Source organism: Thermobia domestica, chromosome 18 (assembly GCF_964235325.1).
Source record: "Thermobia domestica chromosome 18, izTheDome1.hap1.1, whole genome shotgun sequence".
NCBI classification, from domain to species: Eukaryota; Metazoa; Arthropoda; class Insecta; order Zygentoma; family Lepismatidae; genus Thermobia; species Thermobia domestica.
Genome location: NC_137471.1, coordinates 170541012 through 170566177, shown reverse-complemented (window position 1 = coordinate 170566177; position 25166 = coordinate 170541012). Strand labels below are relative to the sequence as shown.

General features: G+C 35.4%; 1 protein-coding gene across 1 annotated transcript; it reads right to left on the bottom strand.

Annotated features, from left to right (window-relative positions):
- Nucleotides 1-374: 374 nt before the first annotated feature.
- On the bottom strand, nt 375-19086 carry LOC145674858 (uncharacterized). The gene is made up of 2 exons (XM_081745093.1): nt 18638-19086; nt 375-6645 (listed from the first exon to the last, which is right to left on the bottom strand). Exons 1-2 carry the CDS (start codon nt 19000-19002, stop codon nt 5817-5819), a joined length of 1194 nt encoding a protein of 397 aa, XP_081601219.1. The 5' UTR covers nt 19003-19086; the 3' UTR covers nt 375-5816.
- Nucleotides 19087-25166: the final 6080 nt, after the last annotated feature.

Sequence of the window (25166 nt, the reverse complement as noted above, 5' to 3'; positions counted from 1 at the left end):
AATCGTTATTCAAAGAATAACGCGTTTTGTTGATGGAACACTTAAGAGCTGCTCCATGGCTAAGCGGTTAGTGTACCCGCTTTTGGCGAGGGAGACTTGGGTTGGATTCCCGGAAGGAGATCTTGTTCGGAGTCCATAGTAATCAGTAGGTCCTGTCTCATATAGCCTCGCTGCTCAAAGGGACGTTAAACTCTAGCTATGCTTATGAAACACTTAAATGCTTCATATACAATGTTACCATCACTAACATAATTTTGATCAGAATGAATCGATTCACCTAATTGGAGCAATTCGCTATTTTTTCTTTTAATTTGGAAAGAGAATTTTGTTTCAAACTTTACACAAAAATTTTTTATTGAAACTTTTCGATTGAAAAAGAAAACTTTATTAATCGTTCTTTTCTTTAACTAGTATTTTCGTTTCTATGTCGTGTATCACATACAACACATTCGAAGTGATTCACTACACAAATAAATCATTTGTCAATATTTTTTGAGAATTGGCACATTCCCCATATACAATATACATATGTGGTTGCGTGTGAGTGAATTTAGAATCTAGGTATTGAATGGACACTTTTTGCTCTATGTGTACATATCCTAAATGATAACATGACTGGTCTACATTTCAGGATTCTCATCTAATTTGACAATACTTGATACATTGATGTATTGCATTCATACATGTGAACCACCTGCATCCGTAGAGTTCTACCCACGAAGTACATGGAGCTCCTTTCTGTGCAGAAACAAAAACATTTTCTATTCGTACATCTAGAAGCATCAGCTAGTATTGCAGCAGGTGACTTTCATCACTGGGGAATAGGGTTGACATTTGTCCCAGAAAATCCGGGACCACCATGGAATCGAGATCTCAGTTCCTGTTCTTGAAAAACAGTCCGTTTCTCTCCCATTTATAAATGTGGATTAGAAAGTTATGTGTTATCCTAAAGCAATATCTCGCTACTCTGAAACATCAATCCTCTAGGAGAAACATCAATCAAAGACATTACCTCCCGTTCAGTAAAATTCCAAAGTTGGTAGTGGAGGGTGGGCGGCCTATCTGCCGTCAGAGGGAGCCAAATCGTGATTTTTTTGTTTCACGTTTACATAAAAATGTAAATATAAATTTCATTATTTTATTATTTAAAAGTTTCATTACTTCATATGTATTATTTTTCAGTCGCTGTTTCAGTTTTAACTGTCCTAACATCAAAAATAAGACAACAAGACTATATATGTACGAGTTAGCATTAGAACTAATAAATGCAAACCCAAAAACTGCTCCCAAAATATCAACTTTGCAAAAAATTGCTGGTGTGTTTGGCACAATACAGAAAACTAACTACCCATGACGAACCAGTGTAAGTAATCCGAAGATATATATTTACTACATCTGCGGGTCAAGGGAAAACAACAGAACTCACCTTGAATGTAATGATTGTGGAGAAAACGTGTTCACAAAGCAGTCAACAATTACCACTACTTGCAATACATGCCAGCAATCTCAGAAAGAGGGCAGTGACGTGGATGATGATTAACTTTGAACCCTCCTTGAATCCACATATTGTGGAAAAACATGTGAAAAAGCACTCAATCATTACTCCTCCCTACAATAGATATCAGCATTACCAGAAGAAGCTCAGTGACATGGATGTTGATTAGTTGGGATTCTGTACTTTTGTGTTTTGTTCAGCGTGTTCATTCATATTTAGCAGTGTTGTAATTGAATCTAAAAGTTCACTTTTGGTCAACAATGATTTGCCTTAATTTACTAAACCTAAATTCTCCAAAACATACACTTTTCATGATACACAATGCTAAAAAAAAAAAAACTGAATAATCGATCACGGCCGAATTGCCGTCGTCGCGAGCGGAAACGTGAATTACCAGTACGTGAGATTGATACGCGATATTGAACGAATTATATAGCATTTTTGACAACTAAGATTTCTCGCATTTGTATATTTTATCACGTGTGTAACTTGAATGGACGTCATGTAAAAGCCTTTTACAATTATGCACAGCCATCTTTTACCTGTATGATATAGCATGTTTCCCAAAAATTGAACTTCGATTATACCATTCTACATAGTCTTGCCACGAGCAATTTCTCCCCATCTGTATTAATATATCTGTTGCGAAATATAAGCTTTAAGTCATTTCTACACACTTAGAAAGCTTTATTTTTTTTTTTAGTATTTAATAATATGTTTTCTCCCGTTTGTTTTAAGATGTGCGTTGCAAAACGTCAGCTCCATATAAATCTTGTTTTCACCTGTGTGTTGTCATGTGTGAGAGTTTCATCTGTGTATTAAAATGTCCTGCCAAACTTGAACATACACCAAATACCTTTCCACACTCGAAGTATGTGTGAAGTTTTCCAATTGTGTATATTAAAATTTATCTTGCCAAGCTTGAACGCGAATCAAAAGACGCACTAGAATCAAAAGTTGCTAACTCATTATTGCTAGATTTTGCAGGATCGCGCCTTAAATTTTATAGAAATATTTTGTAATACCGATATATTAATGATATGGACTAAAATTTTGTATGCTGGTTAGTTCGAGAGGTGTGACGTTGTCTTAGAGTACCACATACTTATAAGATAAACAAAACGTTTTTGAATAAAATTTAAAATCTGATTTAACAACTTTTCTTATAAAATGAGTGAAAAGTTGGTAAGTCAGTATACTCAAAAACTTCTGAGTACACAATAAAGAATAGGTAAGGAATACAAAACATAACTACGAACTTCATTTTTAACAACCCACATGCACATTCTTTTTTCATCATCCCGCGCTTCAGAAACGACTGTGAACGAGAAAGAGTAGAAGATACTGTGTGACGAACTTTTCTTACACACTCTCTCTCCGACCATACAGCATATATTCCAGAAAAGTCTTTAAGACTTAGGATAAGAATGCCATTAATGCCGCTTTGAAATCAAAGACGTAAGCAACTGGATTGCAATTGTGATCCCTATTATTAGTGAGTCATTTTCTTACACATGCAACCTTAATACGATTTTAACGTAAAGTTTGGCTGATGAATTTGATCCATTTGGATGGGACGAGGACCTGATTTTTTGATCGCTTCTTGTCCCTAATTTACTCAGTTTCTGTCAATGAGCATGAGAGAATGTTCTGGAAACGGGAAATAATAATATATGCGGTGAAACCGGACCTGCGCAAAAATGTACCCGCCAGTAAGGTACACCCAAAACGTAGATGGTCCAGAAAGTCCTAATGTTGGAATACAAATGGAACATGTTTTCCCGCTAGATCCTCATTATCGATGTCGCTTAAACGTGTTGCTCATAACTCCCTTACATATAAGAAGTCTCAAGAATTGGTATATTTGGAGTTTTTATCTTTATATAAACATTCATTTGTGGAATTGTCACCCGAATCTTCCTCGTTGTCAGCATCCTTTCAGTATGCAGTAATCCCTGTGGCGGCAAAGCAGCAGCGCCGCTCGCAGAGTAGATGCAGAACCAATTTCCCCTAACATCTGACCCCAAAATACAGACTTAACAACTTGTCTTCCAAAACTTACATTCCATTACAAAGATCAAGTACGATATTTCAAAGGCTTCATGCGGTCTGATTCCTTTAATATTTAATTCTATTGTAGACCTATTTAGCAGGGTATTTATCGTGCAGTTAGCATTTCTTAGAAAACTTGACTTAATAAGCTGTGAATGCGTCAAATTCTTTTCTATATGCTATGTTTAGTTAAGTGACTTGACAAAGCTGATTTCAAGCTTAATCCTACTGAAGTTTGGTCATTGAACTGTGTGTTTTAACATGCGATTTGCCAAATGTGAACTGCGAGTGAATGCCTTTCTACACTCCCCGCGCCTGTGAAATTTTTGTCCTCTGTGGATTAACATTTAATTTGCTATATGTGAACCTTGAGTAAATGCTATGCTAGGATCTTTGCATCTCTGGTTTTTCACGTGTGTATTGAAATGCCTTTCAACCTTTGAGCGTAGACTATATCCTTTTCCACATCTTTTCACGTGTGAGGTTTTTAGTACTGTGTGGCTCAGCTAGTGATGGGTAAATTCTCAGGAAGATATTTTTCGGGAATATTCCCGGAAAGATTCCCAAAAGTGGGACTTTTCCGGGAATTTATGTACAATCAAGAAAATTGCATTCTGTTACTCAATTATGATTTCAAAGTTAAATTCGTTTTTATATCACAGTATATTATTACTGCTGTCCCCAAGAGAGTCTTTAGAATATATATTCTGAACGATGTTATTTTATTAATATTTCATTATATTTAGAGAGTACGCAAAATGGATATTTATTTACAATATGTTCTATCAAAGTAAATATGTTTCAAAAATCGTATAATAAGTTCACATACTTTTAAACCGCTAAACAGTTCAAATTTATCTGTTAGTGGATTTTCTAAACTTCCACTACTGATATTATAAACATATTAAATTTTTAAATGGTAAAAACAAATTAGGTTGGGTAACTGCCAGAACATACATGTCCCAACATTTTGTCAACATTTGCGCATAAATATGTATGTTCACAATATCTGCAAGACACTTTCTTGTCTTGTAACATTGCCACACACGACTTTTCTTCCTGCCCATTTCTCGAAATTCCATGCGTTAATTCATATCTAAAAGACCGAGCACTTCTTTAGAAATTCGAGTCAGAGAAATGAGAAATACTTATGTCTAATACTAACGGTGGTTCACGGCTTATTAATAGTAGTTCATTTGTATTTGTACATAATTCTACATTACTTTACAAAATGCTTTCTTTTCATCATTTATAAATTAGTACTTCGCTACTTTTGGCGATTGTTTAGCGGGTCTGACTTTGCACCTACTTTTTTGCGATATTCAATTCTGATGTTGTTGTTTTATGGTTTCCTGTTAAACTACATTACCAATATTAAATTTTTAGGTAGTATTGGCAAGCGTGCATTAGCGAGTGAAGGCGGGTTACAGAACCGCAGGGCACGTTCTTTTCTATCTTAGTTAACGACAATTCATTTTCTTTTCACACATAAATCATTCTGACTTGCTTTTCCGGTTTGTACAACTCAACTACTGCTCCCAAAAAAATGGGTTCGATACTTTCTTGACTACTTGAACGCTACTATCAATTCGTTTCTTCCGTAAATCATCCTACATTTTCGTAGTTTTGGCCAAATGTGAACTGCGAACAATTATTCTTTTCTAGTGCAAAAGAAAATGGAACTTAAAAAATCATGTTATTAGTTATATAAAGTATTGTCAAATAATTTTAAATTTTTTAAACTCCTAATTCTTTAAAACCTACAGCTAAGTCACAATAAATAAAAATAAAGTAATTAGTCGTATTGTTCTTATAATTTCGAAGATAAAGTAATGGAAATAAATTTCTTCCCAGGAATATTCCCACTTCACATCACTAGGATCAACACGTATGAGCGTTGAATAGATTCCATTCCAGGGTCTTGGCACGTGTCAGATTTTTCTCTTGTATGAATTAATTTAATGAGTAGCCAATTCTCAGCGTCGTTTAAATGACTTACCACTCTCTTGGCATGTGTGAGGTTTTGCTCTTGTTTCGATTAACTTGTATGTAGCCAAACTTGAACCTAGACTAAATCCCATACCAAACTTTCAGCATCTCTGATATTATACTCTTGTGTGGATTAACATGTGTATAGCCAAACTTGAACGTTGATTAAATGTCTCACAACACCTTTAGCATATGTGAGATTTTTCCTCCTGTGTGGATTAATAGGTGTCTAGCGTTGATTAAATCCCCCACCACAATCTTGGCATGTGTGATGTTTTACTCATGTGTGGATTGACATGTGTGTTGATAAACTTGAACGTCGTGAAAATGACTTACCACACTTTTGGCACGTGTGGTGCTTTTCTCCTGTGTGGGTTAACATGTGCATAGCCAAATGTGAACGTTGAGTAAATGCCCCACCACACTCTTGGCACGTGTGACGTCTTTCTCCTGTATGGGTTAACAAGTGCCTAGCCAAATTTGAACGTTGAGAAAATGACTTACCACACTCTTGGCACGTGTGGTGTTTTTCTCCTGTGTGGGTTGACAAGTGCCTAGCCAAATTTGAACGTTGAGTAAACGCCCTACCACACTCTTGGCACGTATGGTGTCTTTCTCCTGTGTGGGTTAACATGTGTCTGGCCAAATCTGAGCGTCGAGTAAATGCCTTATCACACTCTTCGCATGTGTAATGTTTCTCCCCTGTGTGAGTTAACATGTGACTAGCCAAATTTGAGCGTAGAGTAAATGCCCCACCACACTCTTGGCATGTGTAATGTTTCTCTTCTGTGTGGGTTAACATGTGTCTGGCCAAATATGAACGTCGAGTAAATGCCTTATCACACTCTTCGCATCTGTTGGATTTTTCTCCTGCATAAACTAGCTTACCGCTTAACAAAGTTGAACTTCGACTAAAACGTTTATCTCTCTTTTCGTACGTATGACGCTCTTCACTTCCCTGTGTCAGCATATGTATTGACAAACGTGATCGATGAATTTCTTTGCCAAACTGTAACGAAATATGTGATTCCTCATCTGAATGAGAAATGGCTCCCTTTACTGTAATAAACGTATCCTCTTCTCCGTGCAAAGCTAATATCTTATCGCACCTGTAACAAATTCAACAACCAGGGAAATGTGAATGGAGATAATTATTAAGTAACTACAAAAAACGGTAATCAATCGCTATATTTCATAATTAAATAAAGCTTAATTTGGTTTATTACATGAAATATTTTAGAAATATTAAATGAAGTACCACTGAGAAGTCTCCATATCTCTCTACTCTCAAAATAAGAGGTTTTAGTTTCTTTCACTATATCAAATTGAACAATTATTTATATCGTGGCGGTTATAAGTCTTTGACCAGAAATCTGTCTTATCTGTAGTTTCGTGTGAGAAAAAAAAACAAACTTACGATCCAAAGGTTTAAGAACAACTCAACTTCTTAATACAAACTGTACCGAAGATCATTCACTTATATCACCGTAAGAGGAACAAGAAATGTTTTTGATATGAAGAAAAAAAATAACATACAACTTTACAAACTGAGGTAGAGAAACTTACAGAAACGTAACCAGACTAAAGACGATTCATTTACAGCGTAATGATCGCGGTTCAGTAGTCTAGGCGTTTAACCAGTAATCTGCAGGTTCTTCGATCGAATACACGTCGAGCATATCTTTTTTTACTTTAGAAATTTTGATGGCGATAACACACACTTTATTACATTCAAATTTTTGAATACTAGTTTGTTTCAACACTTGAACTGTCAAACCTTCAGGAACAATAGTAGTAAGAATAATAACTATCATAAAGAATTTTTAAAAATTGAAAAACCTATAATCGCTCAGGTCATACCATTACAAGCAGAAACGTGATATTAGGCAAAAAACATTTCGGTTTTGTGTAATGTTGCCCATGAAAAGACGAAATTCTTATCTCGATTCTAAAACAAACAAACAAAATCGGGATGAGACTTAACATTGTAATTCAAGACGGGACAAGGCTAAGTCACATTATCGTCATGCTTTGGAGGTGAGAATCGAGACGAGACGAAAAGTATCGTAAACATTTCTCGCCTTATCTCGATTCTCGAATTTGTGTGAGCAACTCTTTAAGCAACAATTCCTCTGTAGGCTGAATCTTTCCCATTATTTTGTTACTTTGTGTCAGAGCTCAATTTTGATCTGTGTAAACATTCTTGTAGCTAAGCTTTTATAATTACATCTGCAAACTCAACAAGTTAATTTATTACAAGCTCTAGTGTTCAATTATATTCAGTTCACTTTATTACGGATATTTTCCTGAAAACGTATAGTAAAATATTTTCTACACGAAATATTAGCGGAAGGCTTTCGTTTAAATTTGAGTAGCTGTAGTGGTGTCTCATGAAGGTGCGGAACCCCTACCCCGAAACCCCTCAGTTTAAGTAAGTTTTGCGAACTTTAAAACTTTTAATAGCATTATTATTATTATTATTATTATTATTACTGAAGTGTTGTTAATTTAATGGTACAACGTGTTCCACCCAACTCCCGCCTAATGCTGAACAAACAATGTGTTCATAGGTTATCTCTGGGTTCCGCTTCCTCCCACTTTCTTTATTCCAATATTTCTTTCATTCTCATCATCGACGTCTTTTGTAGCTTAGCCGGCATAACCATTACTTAAAAACAAATTTTCTTACGGCTCTTGTGATTTCAGAATCCCTAATTTCCACACGAAATTTCCCTCGAAACTTTCCGCTAAAACATTTAGCTACTTGTAGGGACTTTCCGTTATAACATTTAACTAGTTGTAAGGAAACTTTGCGTCATATTTAGCTAGTGGTAGGGAAACTTCCCATTATAACATTTAGCTAATTGTAGGAACGTATGAAGAGGGTATGTGCTGTTGGTCCTGACACTTCTCTCTAATCCCGACTATTTTGTAACCTCTGGCTTACGCTACGGGCGATTTACACGTCAGGCTTTAATACAAAGTGTCCTCATACGGATTTTTTTGTCTATAATGTAATTATTATTGTTATTACTGAATATTTGATACCTCAATATTACGTCCTAGTGCAATGCAAATAAACATACTGAAGTTACGCAAATGAAGATAAATTCTTGGGACCCTATATAACGATGAATTGAGTTATGAGAGATACTGTGCAAAGAAAAGATAAGAAAAAGGTGTCAGCTACTGGATAATGTGAAAATCGAACCTTCGGATGCATTAACAGAAGCTAAGTATGATCTGTCTTCATCACAATACCCTTTCGAAATAACACCCTTTGTTTGGGTAAGAGACATTGGATTATGTATGCGTTATATTGATATATTATCAGAATATACAAAAAAAGAATAGTTATTATTTTCAATTTTTCTTGAACGAATATATGGAACTTGTTGTAAATGCCGAACGAAAACATTATTATTATTTCTAGTAAGAGTGGAAGAAAGCTTACTAAAAATTACACAATGACGTTTCAGGCATATTTATGACTCACCTAGGCCTCAACAGTAACCTGTTTGTATTCATGAATTTTTTGCGAAACAAGCGAAGTTTTCAGACAGTAGAAATCGAGATTGTATATTGTGAGGTCATTTAATTACTCTTTCCCTGTGAAGGAAGACATTTCAATTCTAACTTGTAAAAACGAGAAAAATTGACAATTCTTAATTTTATTATGTATCAGAAATATGAACATTCTAAATTATAATTATTTTCTGAATATCCTCGCAGAATCGAACCGCAAAACCCTAACACACTAAGAGAAAGCTCAAGCCACTAACCTAAGACCGTTCTTTTAAGTAAGAGTCAACAATCACTCATCTATGTAGGAAATTGCAAACGTTTACGATTCCAATGATTTATCAACCATGAATCATTGATTTTGGTCACGATAAAATAGCGCAGTCCAGAAAATTCAAAGTTAAATTTTAAAAAGACGGAAGTATCTCTGTAACTTATCTCTATTATATTCGGTTATTCTCGTTTTAAAGGTAATTTCAATAACCTTGAACGACAGGGACACGAACACAGATACACTGAAAGTATTTTATATTTCAAAGGCTTTTCCTATGGGAATTGAAAGTGAGACCTCCCTACTAAACAATCTGGTGGGAGGGGTGCCTGGTTTGTTCCAAAGTCAAGTAAAGTTCAGACGGATAACATAGTGCTCGTGGGTTTTCTCGGGACACTCCCAATTCATCATTCCACCAATCCGTCCATCATAATTCACTTGCTTCAATTATAGTCTTCCTTAACCTAACAGGCATAATTGTTGAACATTAAGCGATTTCATTTTCAAGCTGTTAACGCAAACAAATTTCAATCGAAAAACAGTTTTATTTTCTATTCCTCATTAACGTTTTCTCATAAAAACAATATGCAGAAAAATGTCATGGCGAATCGTAATTCCATTCAAAAATTAAAGAGGAGACTAGCAATAACTTAACCTAAATTGTAACCATTACACATCGTTTGGAACTTTTTCAAAATTTGTACGGATATTCCGAAAAGTGCCACAGTTAGAGTTGGTCATTGAGTCGGAGGGTCAGTCGATCGTGGGTCAAGAGCACGCGACCCACTGCGACCCACCATCATGACCCACTAACACCAACCACTCACCATGACCTAGAAGTGTGTATCTTCTGCACACAAAACTACATATATGACAGATTTAATTATCATATTCTGCATTTGTTTCAAAGCAGTCGCCATTACCTGGTCACAGACTTTTGACCGCCGCGATACATACGATATCAGAGTTATCTCAGGTACATACCAAAATACTTATTTCGTGCTCTGGTAAATAAACATTTCATTATTATAAGTGAATATAGAGACCCGTTGTCACAAACATTATTTATATATCATAACTTTTTGTGTTAGAAAATTTAGAAATCGGAAGAGCTTTTTCCAATTGAAGCTACAAGAAACTGTAACTATGATTACAAAGAACCAAAGGGACGATATAACAACTTTCTAAATTTTTCACAAAGTAATTGATTTCATTAAGTATACCAATTTCTAGTTGCGTTCTTATAAAGTCTGATACCTTGAGATAGTAAATTTTGCGTATATTGATATGTAGCTACGTCTGATACATCCTAATTAAATAAATATTTTTGAGAAGCATAGAGGTTTCAATTTCTTGGAATCTTTGTGTATTCATTTGAAACACATAACATAATGATTCCAGAATTCCACGTTACGGTAATGACAACCATTAGCACCTTCGTTACTCTTAGATTATTACTAGTGCTGGTCCTGGTTGTATTTACTATCAGTGAAATTCAAAATTTGAAATTAAGCATTTGTTTTCTGCACATTCTCTTGCAGAGGTAGCACCCTCGTGATCAGATGTTTGTTTCGCTGGTTACAAGAAAGTACAACATACTGAGCATACGTTCGCGAAATTGAGAATGAAGGCCGAAAGAGTCAATTATTTGCAACAAACGTGACCTTCATTTGAAGTTTCCATAATAATTTTGAATGTGTAATTTTAGCAGCAAATATTAAAATCTTAAAAAGTAAAATATATACTTCACTTTAAATTTTAGTATACATTCAAGAATATACGAATTTCATTCACCCAGTGATTAACCAAACCCGAATTCCCACACCTCATAAATTTAACTTCTCAACTGGATACCATCCTACACTAAACCATGCCAACTTGGATTATTATAGCCAATTCTTAGAGTATAGTATTGTATAATATTATCTTATCGCTTTTGACATACCAACCTTTCACAAGAGTTTCACACTTCACATGCATATTGCTGACGCAAGCGACGTGACCCGCCTACCACAGATATATCGATTTCATTATTTGTGTAAAAATATGTGATGTCTTCCTACTGTAAATGTAAACTATATATATAGCACGCAAACTTTCTTTATTTCATCTCACGCTAAGTAAGTTATTCAAAATTTAACGTCTTTTTGCTGATTGTTAATAACCATTTTTAACACTTTCTGCCCTGACCTACACAATTGTGCAGGTAGATAGTATCACCAATACATAGAATTGCGGCCGAAGCAAATAGTTAAAAAAAATTAAATCATGTTTATGAGGATTAGTAGATCAAACTAGATTATGGAAATCACTATTCTTTCTTTCTATTTCTTGAGATAAAAGAGATGATCATCCTTTTCTCAATGTGGACTTTCTGTAGAATTGTTCATAGTTCTGATGAGATTTTGTAAAGCCGATCAACAGATATTTTCTCCTTCCTGATCGATTGCAAGTAAAACTAGCTGCTTGATTCGTCTATTCTAACAACTAAATTTCTTCCATTGATTAGAGCAACAAGCAAAAATTACAAAAATTATTATACATCTAAAGCAAATTTCTCCTCCAAAGTGATAAGTGTCAACTGAAGTCTGCTGAACTGGACGAAACTTAACTGACATAATTATTCATGCACTAAGGTATATATCATCACATACCATAAAAATGACTCAAACGGGAATCAAACTCATAAACTTACAGTTTTGTTCTAAGTCCTGGTTTTACCTCAGAGCTAATATCTTGAGGTTTTATTTATATGCTAGTTAGTAGTGGGAAAGAAGCGGGATAATATTGCATAGAAATGGAAAAAAGAAATAAAGAAGTGTTCAAAAATCTCTCAGCAATATTATGTTTACACTAAGGTAACTATAATGAAAAAGTTCAAAAAGTTACAAAATTCGTAAAATTTTTGCGTTTATGAACAACTGATACGGTGTTAGCTGAATGTGAGAAATAAGCAACGTGAATGTCGGAATGGTAAAATCTTGTAGTGGTTCAAACATACATCATTGCCTGAAAAACGAACAAAATGGCAGGATTGCTAGTATTAAAATTATATTTCAAATCAGGATAAAGGTTAAAATTCATGGCAGTGAAAAAGAGAGTGTGAAGGCAACACATTTTTTATTAACCATTCATATAACTTCTGCCAAATATCTGTTACATAGCTACAACTTTTTTCTGCATGACTAAAGGTTTCAACATGGTGGGGTGTGTTAAACATGTAATACAACACCCAAATTAAACAAGTGAATATCGATTCACATGTGAATCTAAGACTTCCAAAATATGCGAATTCAATAGTAAAACTTGAGGTAGTACCTCTGTAACAATTTGTTCCCACATAGTAAGACAATCAAACAAGGAATCTGTTCCTTGGACGCTGGATCCATCTCAAAAATCTATTACTAGTTATCCCTCACTCTTTCAATTCTATAGAGATAAATATTGAAAAAAAACGTTAATTTGTAGCATTTCTAATTTGAGTTGAGTTGATTTTGGGTTTAACGTCAAGTTCAGCGTAGACCCACTGATTAACGTGGAATCCGAACCACATGAGCTCCCGTCGGGCATTTCTAACTTGAATAGAATGTTAAGGAAGAAGATAGAAGGTATCGTTAGGACGCTGATCTGATCGCAGAAGATCTGCTCGACATCTTATACAGTTTTTCTCTATGAAAATTAGATAACAGGATTACTAAACACTTACTGAACAAAAGCTGCTACATACCTGTTACCATTTTCGTTTTGTAGCGATAAATGTTGAAACCGGAGACGGATAATTTTAACCACGTCCAGTTTAAATTGAATTTCAACGGAAAAAATAAACATACTATTTGAATGCAGAATCCATTACAAGAAACTGCAACATGATAGATTTTAGCATTGTACCACTAAGAAAATAAGTATTGAAATTGGATTTATTTGAACTACTTTCGTATATGACAGTGTCGTGAATAGTCATTATATATTAAATTCGGACGCTGAACAGCTTGCAGAAAACTGATTCTGGTTATCTGTTGTTCTGTGGCAACGAAAGTTGAAAAATATATATCGAATCGGATGTAACAGTAAATTTGAAAACCGTTCGTGTTTGGGAGAGCTCTGTGGTAATCACGATATGTACAATTTAAAAATTGAAATATTTCCAGAAAACCGCACTTCGCTGTAGCTATAAAAGTTGAAATCAGAAATGGCTAGTTTGAAACGCTCACGGTTTGAATAGAGAGTGGACGGAGGAGATGGACCTACACTTGAGAAGTTGAATCGATTGTACGAGAACGTATCTCAATTTTCCTTATCGTTTTTACTCTAAAGAAATCATTATTGAAACTACCAGTTTAGAAAATTTCAACAACTTCCGACTTTGTAACGTACTGTGGTTGTAATATGTCCACTACAGACCCTCAATCAGTTGCTCAAACCGTTTGTTAATGTCTGTTATGGTTTCCGTCCTACGATGACAAATACTAACACCGCAAACGCTATTACATAATTTAAACAGCTCCGCTTTGAATAGGGCTTAGTGGAAAATGTGGAACCTTATCATAGAACGCTCAGCTTATTGTAAAACGCACCCCCATAACTCTTACCGCGATTGTCATACAGAAATAATTATAGAAACGTAAATTAATATTAAATTTGAGCCACTTCTTCTATTGGTAGAGTGTTGTAGAGTCATTTTATGTTCAAAGCTCAATTATTTTTTGAAGAATTTCTCGTTGCTATGTTTCCGTACTCTGGCGATAGAAGTTCAAATTGGAAGTATAACCTGGTTTGGTTTGATTAAGATTTTTTATAAAGAAGATGGAGCCTATGCTTGCAATGCATCATCCTATGCAAAAAGTCGCTTCCTGATAGCTTTTACAGTGTTCTTTCTACGGAGATGAATTTTGAAACCAGTAGTTTTAGTAATATCCAGGATAGTAGCGATATGTTGTTTTGAGACGCTTAATTCTTTACAGAAAACCGCTTCTCCTTTCCTGTTACCGTCTTCGTTTTACAGCAATAAACGGTGATACCGGTATTGAAACTGGCAGCAATACACAATTTGGAAAAGAGCCCATTTTGACAGAGCGTCTACCCAGTCATTATGTGTTGTGTATAGACACAGGATCATTTCGGAGAATCATTTATCGTTTTCGTTTACCGTTCCGTTCTACGGTTTCATTAGCTAAGTCTGAAACTAATGGCTAGTCTGAAGAAATTTCAGTTTGACTATTGGGTTAATCGAGAAAATTGAATCTACTCGAGGGACGCTGAAAAATTTATAAGAAACAGCATCATGAAAGCATTTACCGTTTATTCTACAAAAAATTACTTTTGAAATTGGATGCAATAGTAAATTTGAACCATCTTCGTTTTCGGTAAAATACATTGGATAATAGTAAAATTGTGTTAAGGTGCTGAATCGTTTACAAACAAAAACTTCTCGCTATATTACAATATTCACTGTGCAGCGATAAACGTTAAAGTTCAAAATGGTTAACTTGAACCAGTTCAGATTTGAATAGAGAGTTAAATAAGAAGAAACCTATTCTCTGGAAGCTGAACCAATTGCAAGAAAACGTTTCTCAATATTTTTTAACCAGTTTGCTCTGATAATTGTAGACGCACGGACGAGCAAATTCGTTCTCATGAACAATGAACTCATAATTGCTCATTCACGAAAAAATAAGATAGCAAGAAAACATGCGCAATACTCAATTTCATATTATTGAAAAATCTTCCTTTCAGCACAGACATCAATTTATTGAAACGAGCACATTTTATTATTATTACAAAAAAGACTAACCAATAAGGCCCTCTTTTACCATACGTCGGAAATAACTTCAGCCTTCGACCACAACCATGACAGGTTTTCTCTAACTGAATTAAAGCACACAGTGCTACAAAGCCAAATGAGTTCATATCCGAATCTAATACAAACTTGTTTAAAAACGGCAAGTTCAATTTTTTTTTGTGTTAAATTCATGCTACGGTTTCTCAATCGCACTTGCTAACTCGATCGTCGCCATGAAACGAAAATTCAATTATCCGCTCACAACATTCTACACATACAAACAGACAGAACATGTGACGTCACTCTAACAAACTAGCATATGACTGTACAGAGACACCTACTGAGAAAAATATGAACTACAACCAATCTTTCAAAAAGGACGTCACACAAAAGGAACGAACTCTTCCAACAGGTGACTCAGGCAGAAACAATTCCAAGAAGTGACTGAATAAATAAGAACCGATTAAAGTTACTGTTTGAGTCTAATTAAGTACTTGCCTTTTTTTAAAAAAAAATCATGCAATTTTGGGTGGGCTTCTGTCTGAAAGTTACAAACCCCGTAAATCTTCCACTGATGACGGTTCGGATGATATTCTTGGACAAAAGGAATAACCAAATCAAATCAGTTCACGAGGATCAATTTTTTTGTTCGTGAGTTGGCACTTTTGTGGGACGTATGCTAAACTATTAGAATATGGTTCCTGGCTCGGTATCAGAAAACACATAATTTTCTTTACAAATATCGATAATTCAAACTAAGTACTGATACCGGTACCATCATTCTAATATCAGTATTAATAAAATGCATGCACTTTTGTATAGAAAGAAAAATGTTTAAATACTGAAGGGAAAACATTGCACAGAAACGTATATTCAACATACGTTTTCGTATGTTGTGACAAAGTAACCCCACCCCCTATGAAACGTTTCACATTTCAATTTCAACTATTACATCAGTCACATTATGCACACAAGTATTCTACGAAACTGACTTAAATTTGCCGGAAATTCTTTTAAAATTTGGCGGTCTTTACAGTGACTGCTTTCCATACCAGTACAACAAACCCTCCCGCTAATTAGAACTGATGCTAACCCCCAACATTATGGCCAAAATACAGTTACATGTTCTATCTTACAGGGTAATTCTGTTTACAGTTCATGGCTTTACGACAGAGGACTGTGAAACTCTTTTCATATTTTCTGGGAAGAAATCCCCGATATGCAAAGTAACCCCGTGTTACGGTAGCTAGTAACCACTGTAAGCGAAATGAGGTATCAAAATTCAATGTGGCAAATCATGATACGGAACCAGAAAAATGTTTGGGAATGAAGGAATCCATATAATTAGGAAATTACGTCCCTAATATATTGTGTTACTTTGGAACACAAATATACAAGCAAAGAAAGCATTTCAGGATGTTGTCTATAAAATACTTAGGAACGTACAAAAACACATTCAACGCTTAAGACATGTAAGTTTATCCTAAATACAGATATTTGCGCTATCCTCGTTTACGAACATTCTGCGTAATGCCCTAATCTGCATGGCAATATTATTTTTCCGACCATGTAGCACATGCTGGTTAGCGTTGTTTGTAAAATAATTCATATATCATGTATGTTCACTAAGCCCCTAAAGAGATCATATATTGAGAAATCGAGGTACATACCCTAGAAATGATGGCTGGGAATGCAAAAAGTCGACTTCCTTGAAAGAAATGAGTGCAGCTATCAAATGAATTGATGTATGGACCTCTACAATTAATGAACATCCATTGTTGGTTAAACTATTCTTTGTCTTATGTGCTTGAAGAAGCCCTCCGGAAAATGAGGGTAGACCCATTTGAGCTTAATCCTAGGTAAAATCACAAACGTCCATAGTTTTTGTTCCAATATAATACATTACGTTTAAATTTGGAAAATTCTAGGATAAATACCCTTCTCACCATTTGTTATTTTACATAAGTCTCTATATAAATATTATTGTCGAGCACCCATATTTCAAATATGTGCAACAATTAGTGAGAAATGTGTAATCAATAATAAAGAAATACTTATTTTATTAAGATATGAACTAGGAAGATTTCTATTGGTGGTATTGATCTTATTATTATTTTTATTTGGTATACATTTCGTCTATGTGTGCCATCCCATTTCTAAATTTTAGGTTACTGACTTACGTTCGAGATATCTCCCATACCTAAATATTTCTCGTGAAGTATTGGTTTTAACCTCCAAAGCGATATAGTAGACGTAAAACCGGGTCAGTTCCCGAAGGAGCTGGACGCTCAAACTTTCAGTGATTATTCATTGAGTATCTACGAACTTAACTAGGAGGTAACAAAGAGAATTTCATTTAATTCTCGACTGATACGAAAATAAAAAAAAAACGTATCTGTTTGTTGTTGTTCTGACTTCATTTATGTTGACGGATTGTGATGTTCAAATGACTGAGGTGTATCGAGTACTACCAGGTCAAGCGTGATTGCTTAGCGGTGTTTGCAGACAGAACGGGAGGTTTGGGGGTCATTTCGTACAGGTTTTCTTGAAGAGAATGCAACGCAAACTTTGCTTTTTCATGTTTACTTTTAGTTTTGGTAATTTCCATGCGAACTATAATGCTTAGAATTACGTGTATAAATTGAGGAAAATTCCTCGCTAATCGTATTACATCTTGGAACTCTAACTATAGGTGTGTTCTCCGTGCAGATGCCATTCCTAGTTATGGGTCTGGGCATATTGACGGTAGGTGTTCTTTTGGTACGAGGTAGCACGGTGTAGTAGTATGAGAAAGACAGAAGAAGGAAGAGGGAGGAAAACTTATGTAACCTCGTGTTGTTAACAATGTTGGTTACAGGTGCATCGTCTACTGGAAGTAAGTACAAAATAAAAAACTAGTGAAGCTCGCTGCTTCGGATGGGTACGTTGTGTTCTGTATGTGGTAGGTATGCGAGTTTTGGGAACAACAGACATAATTTCGTCGCACATGTAGCCTCCTTTCTTATGAAGAAAAAGTATTCCCTAGAAACGCGGTTTCACAACTTTCTCTTGGAAGTAGCTCGAATTTATCCTCCTAGTATTTGATTGTGATTCGATATGAATGCTTTCTGCTCCTTATTGTCTTTTTACTTTCATTCCTCACATTTCCCCTTGTACTTTATATCTGCATGTGTAGTGCCCTTGTACTTTATCTATGAGTGTGGGGGGGGGATTTAACGCATATCGCATGTCTTGTGCTGAAGGATACTTCTTACTCTTGCATTACATAAGGAAATTGTGGTATTTCATGTCGAAGTGGTAATAGAACACAGAAGAAACACACATAAGGGTGTATTTACACTTTATATTGGAGTGTGAATACAACATGATCTGGGTTTCCTTTGTGTTCTGTTACCACTTCCACATGAAATAACATCATTTCCCTACGTAATGCAAGAGTAAGAAGTATCCTGGAGCAACGAAAACAAGGGTCAATTCATGTATACTATTACCATCTGAGCAAATTGCTATATGAAAAATTTAATATTACCTTTCTGGCCGAACTGAATTTATACTTTTTGTTGTTAATTTTTGGGAGTCATTAGAGTACGACGCGCAAGTCCCCTGAACCACTTTTTTTCTTAGCGTTTCTATAGTACTTTCAAATGCAGGGTCTTCTTCTACTGCTAATTCTGATTTTACCCTATCAACGTTTAGTTTCACATCCAAAGAACACATAGGTGTATCCTTGTCCATTGTTTCATCTCCTACCGTTGTAGATAATATTAACTCTTTGTTGTCAGTCATCAGTTCGTATGTCCACCCTTTCCCTTCGAGTGGATCTTCCTGAGGTAAGTCATAAGCAATTTCTCCTTTGCACATCAATTCCAACTTAACAGACGCCTCAAAAGCCATTGTGAATTGAAATATAATAAGAACTTAACAATGTTATACCTCCCTTATATTTTGTTGCCAGTGTTATTGAAATGTTTGTTTGTCTTTGTCTTTATATAATGACTATTATCAGTCAAATAAGTAGGTGCGCCAACTCACTCGTCATATGTGCTACAATTGCAAAATAGTGAAATGTGTACCTCAAACACATGATTTATGATTCAGAGTCAAAATAGAAAAAAAATACAGGACACAATCGGGAAGAAAGGACACAAGTAGGGAAAAAAAGTCAAAATCAGGAAAAGGTCAAAATCGGGAAAGAAGTTCAGACAGGGAAAGAGGGCGAAAAGCCAAGGTGAACAGGGCAAAAATTAAGGGAAATTGGAAAGTGTAGAACGAAAAAGAAAGAGTATAAAAAAGAAGGTAATGTATGTACGTGTAAATGTAACAGAAAGTGTAAGTGTAGTGTAGGTGTACAGCGAGGCCCACTTAATCTTCTTGCCCACGGAGCACCACGAAACACGAGGCACCTACTCTAAAAGCCACTGCCGAAATCCGAAATGTTTGTTTGTAGAAGCGTCACATAAGTTGCGCAAAGATCGTTGCCACTGTCTGAAAAAAGACCTATCGGCAATTTACAAAGGTAATTAAACGTGTAAAATGTAAGGATGTGATTAGTGGAAAAATGAGAAAAAGCAATAAGGTGAGTACAAAGGTATATAACATGGACAAAGTAATAAGTATGAGAAAGTAAAAAATACGTGAAAAAAGTAATGGAACAATCGCGAAAAAGTCAAAACAGGAGAGAAGTATGACACAACAGGCTAATGGTCAAAATCGGAAGAGAAGTTCGAACATTTAAAGAGGGCTGAAGGCCAAGATGGAAAGAGCAAAAGATAGAGAAAGTGGGAGTGTAAAATGAATGGGAAAAAGTGTGAAAAAAAGAAAAGAATATATGAACGTGTAAAGGGAAAAAAGAATGTAAGTGTAAGGTATATGTATAGAAAGGCCCACTCAACTCTCGTCCTCACAGAGCACATAAAACACGACCAGGGCCGTGCTGGGATACTAATGAGGGCGGTGGACAAGTCTACTAAAAGGGCGCCCATACAAACGGGAATATATATATATATATATATATATATATATATATATATATATATATATATATATATATATATATATATATATATATATATATATATATTCACGAAGAAATTAAATGTCGACTAAAAGCAGGGAACTCGTGTTACTATTCGGTTCAAAATCTCTTGTCGTCGCGAATTCTGTCGAGGAATTTGAAGCTTAAAATATATAAAACGATAATCATGCCTGTTGTTCTGTATGGTTGCGAAACATGGTCGCTTACTCTGAGGGAAGAACATAGACTGAAAGTATTTGAGAACAGGATCCTGAGAAGAATATTCGGACCCAAGAGGAACGAGAATGGGGATTGGCGGAAGCTTCATAACGAGGAACTACATAGTTTATACCTTTTACCCAACATTGTTAGGGTCGTCAAGTCTAGGAGGCTTAGGTGGGCAGGTCATGTAGCTAGAATGGAAGAAAGTAGAAACGCTTTCAAAGTCTTGACTGGTAGACCCATAGGAAAACGACCATTAGGAAGACCTAGGCGCAGATGGGAGGATAATATTAAGATGGATCTCGCAGAGATAGGAATACAAAGTAGAAACTGGATCCAATTAGCTAAGGATAGAAGTCAGTGGAGAGCTTTTGTGAACGCGGCACTGAACCTCCGGGTTCCATAGGCCATAGAGTTATATATATATATATATATATATATATATATATATATATATATATATATATATATAGAGAGAGAGAGAGAGAGAGAGAGAGAGAGACTTTGAAAGAAAGTATGGGTGCCATTTTATATCAAAATCACCACCAAATTTGTTTTAGTATTATTTTCGGTATTGCAAATTCTGTAAGCATGTTGTACAATGTTTCCGTCCTACCAGAGTCTAAAGTCAATAATTGATGTACCAGGATGTTGTATTCTCTCATTTCTTTTCAAGTATTAGTCGAATGGTAAATATCTGGTCGATAGTTGATCGATTTTCCCTAAATCCGTTCTGGTAATCTTCAATAATTTCATCTGCGTATGGAGTCAATCTTCCTAATACAATGTTTAAGAGGATTTATTGGATGTTGACAGAAGAGAAATGCCTCGATAATTATTAAATCTGTTTTGTTGCTTTTCTTCTGAACTGAAACAATGATTGATTCTCTTCACTCTTGTGGTAATTCCTCCTTGTTCCAGATAATGAGAATGAGTTTGTGTATCTTGTTCTACAATAATTCCCCTCCAGCTAAAATTAAGTCAACCAGAATTTCGTCTACAACCGGAGATGTGTGTTTATTTTTATTTATTTTTTTTAATAGCGATTTCTATTTCTGTCTGGTAAGGTTCTGGAATATACGGTTATGCTGCATGAATTTCACTTTCTCCACGTGCATTAGTTTTTGGCTATGTGTTAAGCAAATCGTCAAAGAAATATTTCCATCTATTTAAGATGCTACCTGTATCAATGAGAACTGTTCCTTCAGGTTTCTTTAATATATAAGCACGAAGCTGATAGCCCTTCTTAGGTTTGTTGATGCATTTATACATGTCCCGAATGTTTTTGTTTTCACTATTATCTTCAAGTTAATTAATTTTAACTTTCAAAAGTCTCGTTTCTTTGTTCTAAAAGTTTTAGAAGTTTTCTGCAAGATGACAATGAAATTGTATGTAGTTATTTCGTTCGGATTTTGTAGCCATCGCAGTCTCTTCTGTTTTCTCTTCTCTGCTACTTTAGTACATTCCTGCTTGAACCATGGTTTGTTCCTATGTATTTCTGCGAGCTCCAATATTTCTTTTGCTGAAATTTTAATGTTATCTCTAATTTCAACCAAGTATCTTGAACACTAGTGCACTCCGAACCTTCTAAAACCGAGAATCTATTCGACACTTCAATCTGGTTCCCCTCTCACCTGACTCTCCTCTATTTTAAAAAAAAATACCGCTCCGTTTTCAGATATTGAATATTTCCTTTATTCCACGATAGTCTCTTACCATCACAATCAACTCCTCTCAACGACCGAACATCAGTTGTGCTAGACTGTTCTTTTCTGTCTACTAAAACATGATTAGTTTGAATATATGTTTTTCCATCTGATGAGGTCCAAGTATATTTATGAATGTCGCAATGTTGGAATTTTGTAATCTTCACGATAATGTTTCTGGATATTGCACAGTTTACGAGTCTAACGCCGTTGTCACGACCTTCCTTATGCAAATATTTATTCCCTGTAATCGGTTTCAAAATACCCTCTGGTCCTACCTTCGCATTGAAACCGCCTAACAGAATTTTCATATGGTATTGCAGGAGATGATCAAATACCCGTTCTATTTTTTCGTAACAATTGTCTTTTTTTAATCGCCATCCTTATTTTCTGTTGGGGCATGTGTATTTAAAACAATAATATTACACCACCGACCTTTAAGAGAAGTAACAGAAAATCTATCATTAACAAATTCAACCTATGTAATTGCTGATATTACGTATTCGTTTGTGAACGGAAAGCCCTGTTTCTAGTTGGTAATTTTTAATTTGTTCCCCGTAAAAGAACATAAAATTTCCCGACTTGACTTCACCATTTCCTTCTCATCTAACTTCCTTATATCCCACTAGGTCCAACCTCTATTTCTAAACTCATTTTTTTACAAATTTTAACGCGCTTGTCCTACAGAGACTTCTTATATTCTATGTTCCAAATCTCATGTCGATTTTACTTTGCGGAGTTCTTGCCAAGTTATCAGTTCTGATCCGAGGATTCTGCGAACTAATATGAAAAATCTTTTTTTTTTAATGGATGAGGTTGTTAGCCTCACACCAAATTCTCAAGCTCGATTATCACCCATTGTCGGTTCGCAACTGCTTACTCAGTATATTCACAGCTAACCTCTATATACCAGAGGCCTTCTCCTCGATCCACAACCTGAGTACGCGCCGCGTCGTGGTGACAGGAAGACCACATTTTACGGAAATAAATATAGCTTTATTTCAGAAATACAACAGGTACTGATTATCCGAACACTGCTTTAAAACGCACAGGAACAATCAATATGCTCGGATATATGGATGCATATTAAGACTGTGAAAGCTTTGATGCCGTAAAAATCGTAAATTAGAGACTAGTGTGAGTGTAATATTACATAAATGCATCGTACGTTTGACTATCCGAACTATTCTTGATGTATCACATTGTCTCGTTTTATAGCTATATAACTTTCTGAAAGTATTTGAGAACAAGATCCTGAGACGAATATTTGGACCCAAGAGGAACGGGAATGGGGAATGGCGGAAACTTCATAACGAGAAACTACATAATTTATACGGTTTACCCAACATTGTTAGTGTCGTCAAGTCTAGGAGGCTTAGATGGTCAGGTCATGTAGCCAGAATGGAAGATAGTAGAAACACTTTCGAAGTATTGACTGGAAGACCAATCGGAAAACGACCATTAGGAAGGCCTGGGCACAGATGGGAGGACAATATTAAGATAGATCTCGCAAAAATTGGAATACAAAGTAGAAACTGGATGCAGTTAGCTAAGGATAGAAGTCAATGGAGAGCTTTTGTGAAAGCGGGATTGAACCTCCGGGTTCCATAGCCCATAGAGTTAGATTATACTTTTTACCTGTTCTCAGCCAATAGCAACTGTATTTATTTATAATACAAAACTGAAATACAGAAAAATAAAATAAAAAACAATGTGAAATTTCGCAGAGCATCTTATACAAGGGCGCCTTGTATTCTTCACAGGTTCTGTACTACCGGTCAGTATTTCAATTTATTAAACAAAGCTGGTATACAGGATAACTAAAACCACTTATCTATAATGTGATGTTTCGTAAGGCGCCTTATGTAAAGGACGCACTGTACCTTTCACGGGTTCTTCGCCAACAGTAAGTGTGTGTATTTATTGTACAGAACTGTGCTATACAGAAGAGTAAATAACATCGTTTATCTTTGATGTGGTCTCGGAAGGGCACCTAATGTAAAGGGCGCACTGCACCTTTCACGGGTTCTTTACCAATAAAATTGTAAGAATTTATTACTAAAAATTTGTATCTTTATTTATACTGTGATATTACGAAGGGCGCACCGGGACACGCCCCGGTGTCCCGGTGGGCCAGCACGGGCCTGAACACGACACATTCGCCGTAACGGCCACTGACGAACCGTTAATGAAATGATTTACAAGAACGTGAACAATTAACATTAATTTATTATTAACTTCTACAGTGTCATATTTCCGCAGCCACGATCGCTCACTCGGCAATTGTTTGTTTGTTTTTAAGCATCAAAAAGTTGTGAAAATATCCACTGTGTTGAACAAAAGTATCGGCAATTCAGAAAGGTAATTAAATTTGTAAAATGTAAAGATTTGAATAGTTGAAAAATGATAAAAATTAACAAGATGTTAACTCATAAAACAGATAGAAAGTAGTAAGTATGATAAAGTAAAGAATAGGTTAAAAAAGTATTTTCGCAATCGGGAAAAAGTAAAATTTGGAGAGACGTATGGTATAATAGGGAAAGGTCAAAATAAGGAGAAAAGTTCGAACAGTTAAAGGGGGCTGAAGGCCAATTTCGACAGGGCAAAATGTAGAGAAAAGTGTGAAGTGTAAAATGAATGGGAAAAAGTGTACAAAAAAGAATGGAATATATGAATGTTTAAAGAGAAAAAAGAGAGTAAGTGTAGTAAATATATATAGAAAAGCTCACACAACTCTCGTCATCACAGGGCACACAAAACACGATGCACTCGCCATAACGGCCACTCTACTCGATATTTCAAGGATACTCTCCTGGCAACTATAGACGGTACTTGCAATCAAATATACGATCAGGTTTTAATATGATACAGAATAATTGCTTATTGAAAAAATAGTTCCTCTTCATCTTCACAACTATAATGCCCTAGCTAACAAATACCATTGCAAATTTGTAATAGGCCGTATGCAGAGTAATTTTGAAATTTGATTAGCTTAATACTAAGAGTTTGACTAAAGAATGGTTATCAAAAGTGTATTCAGAAACTCTGATTAGCACATAGTAGAGGACTCAGTAAACTGTTACTAATTAATTTAAATTAGCCTGGACCCTTCTCTA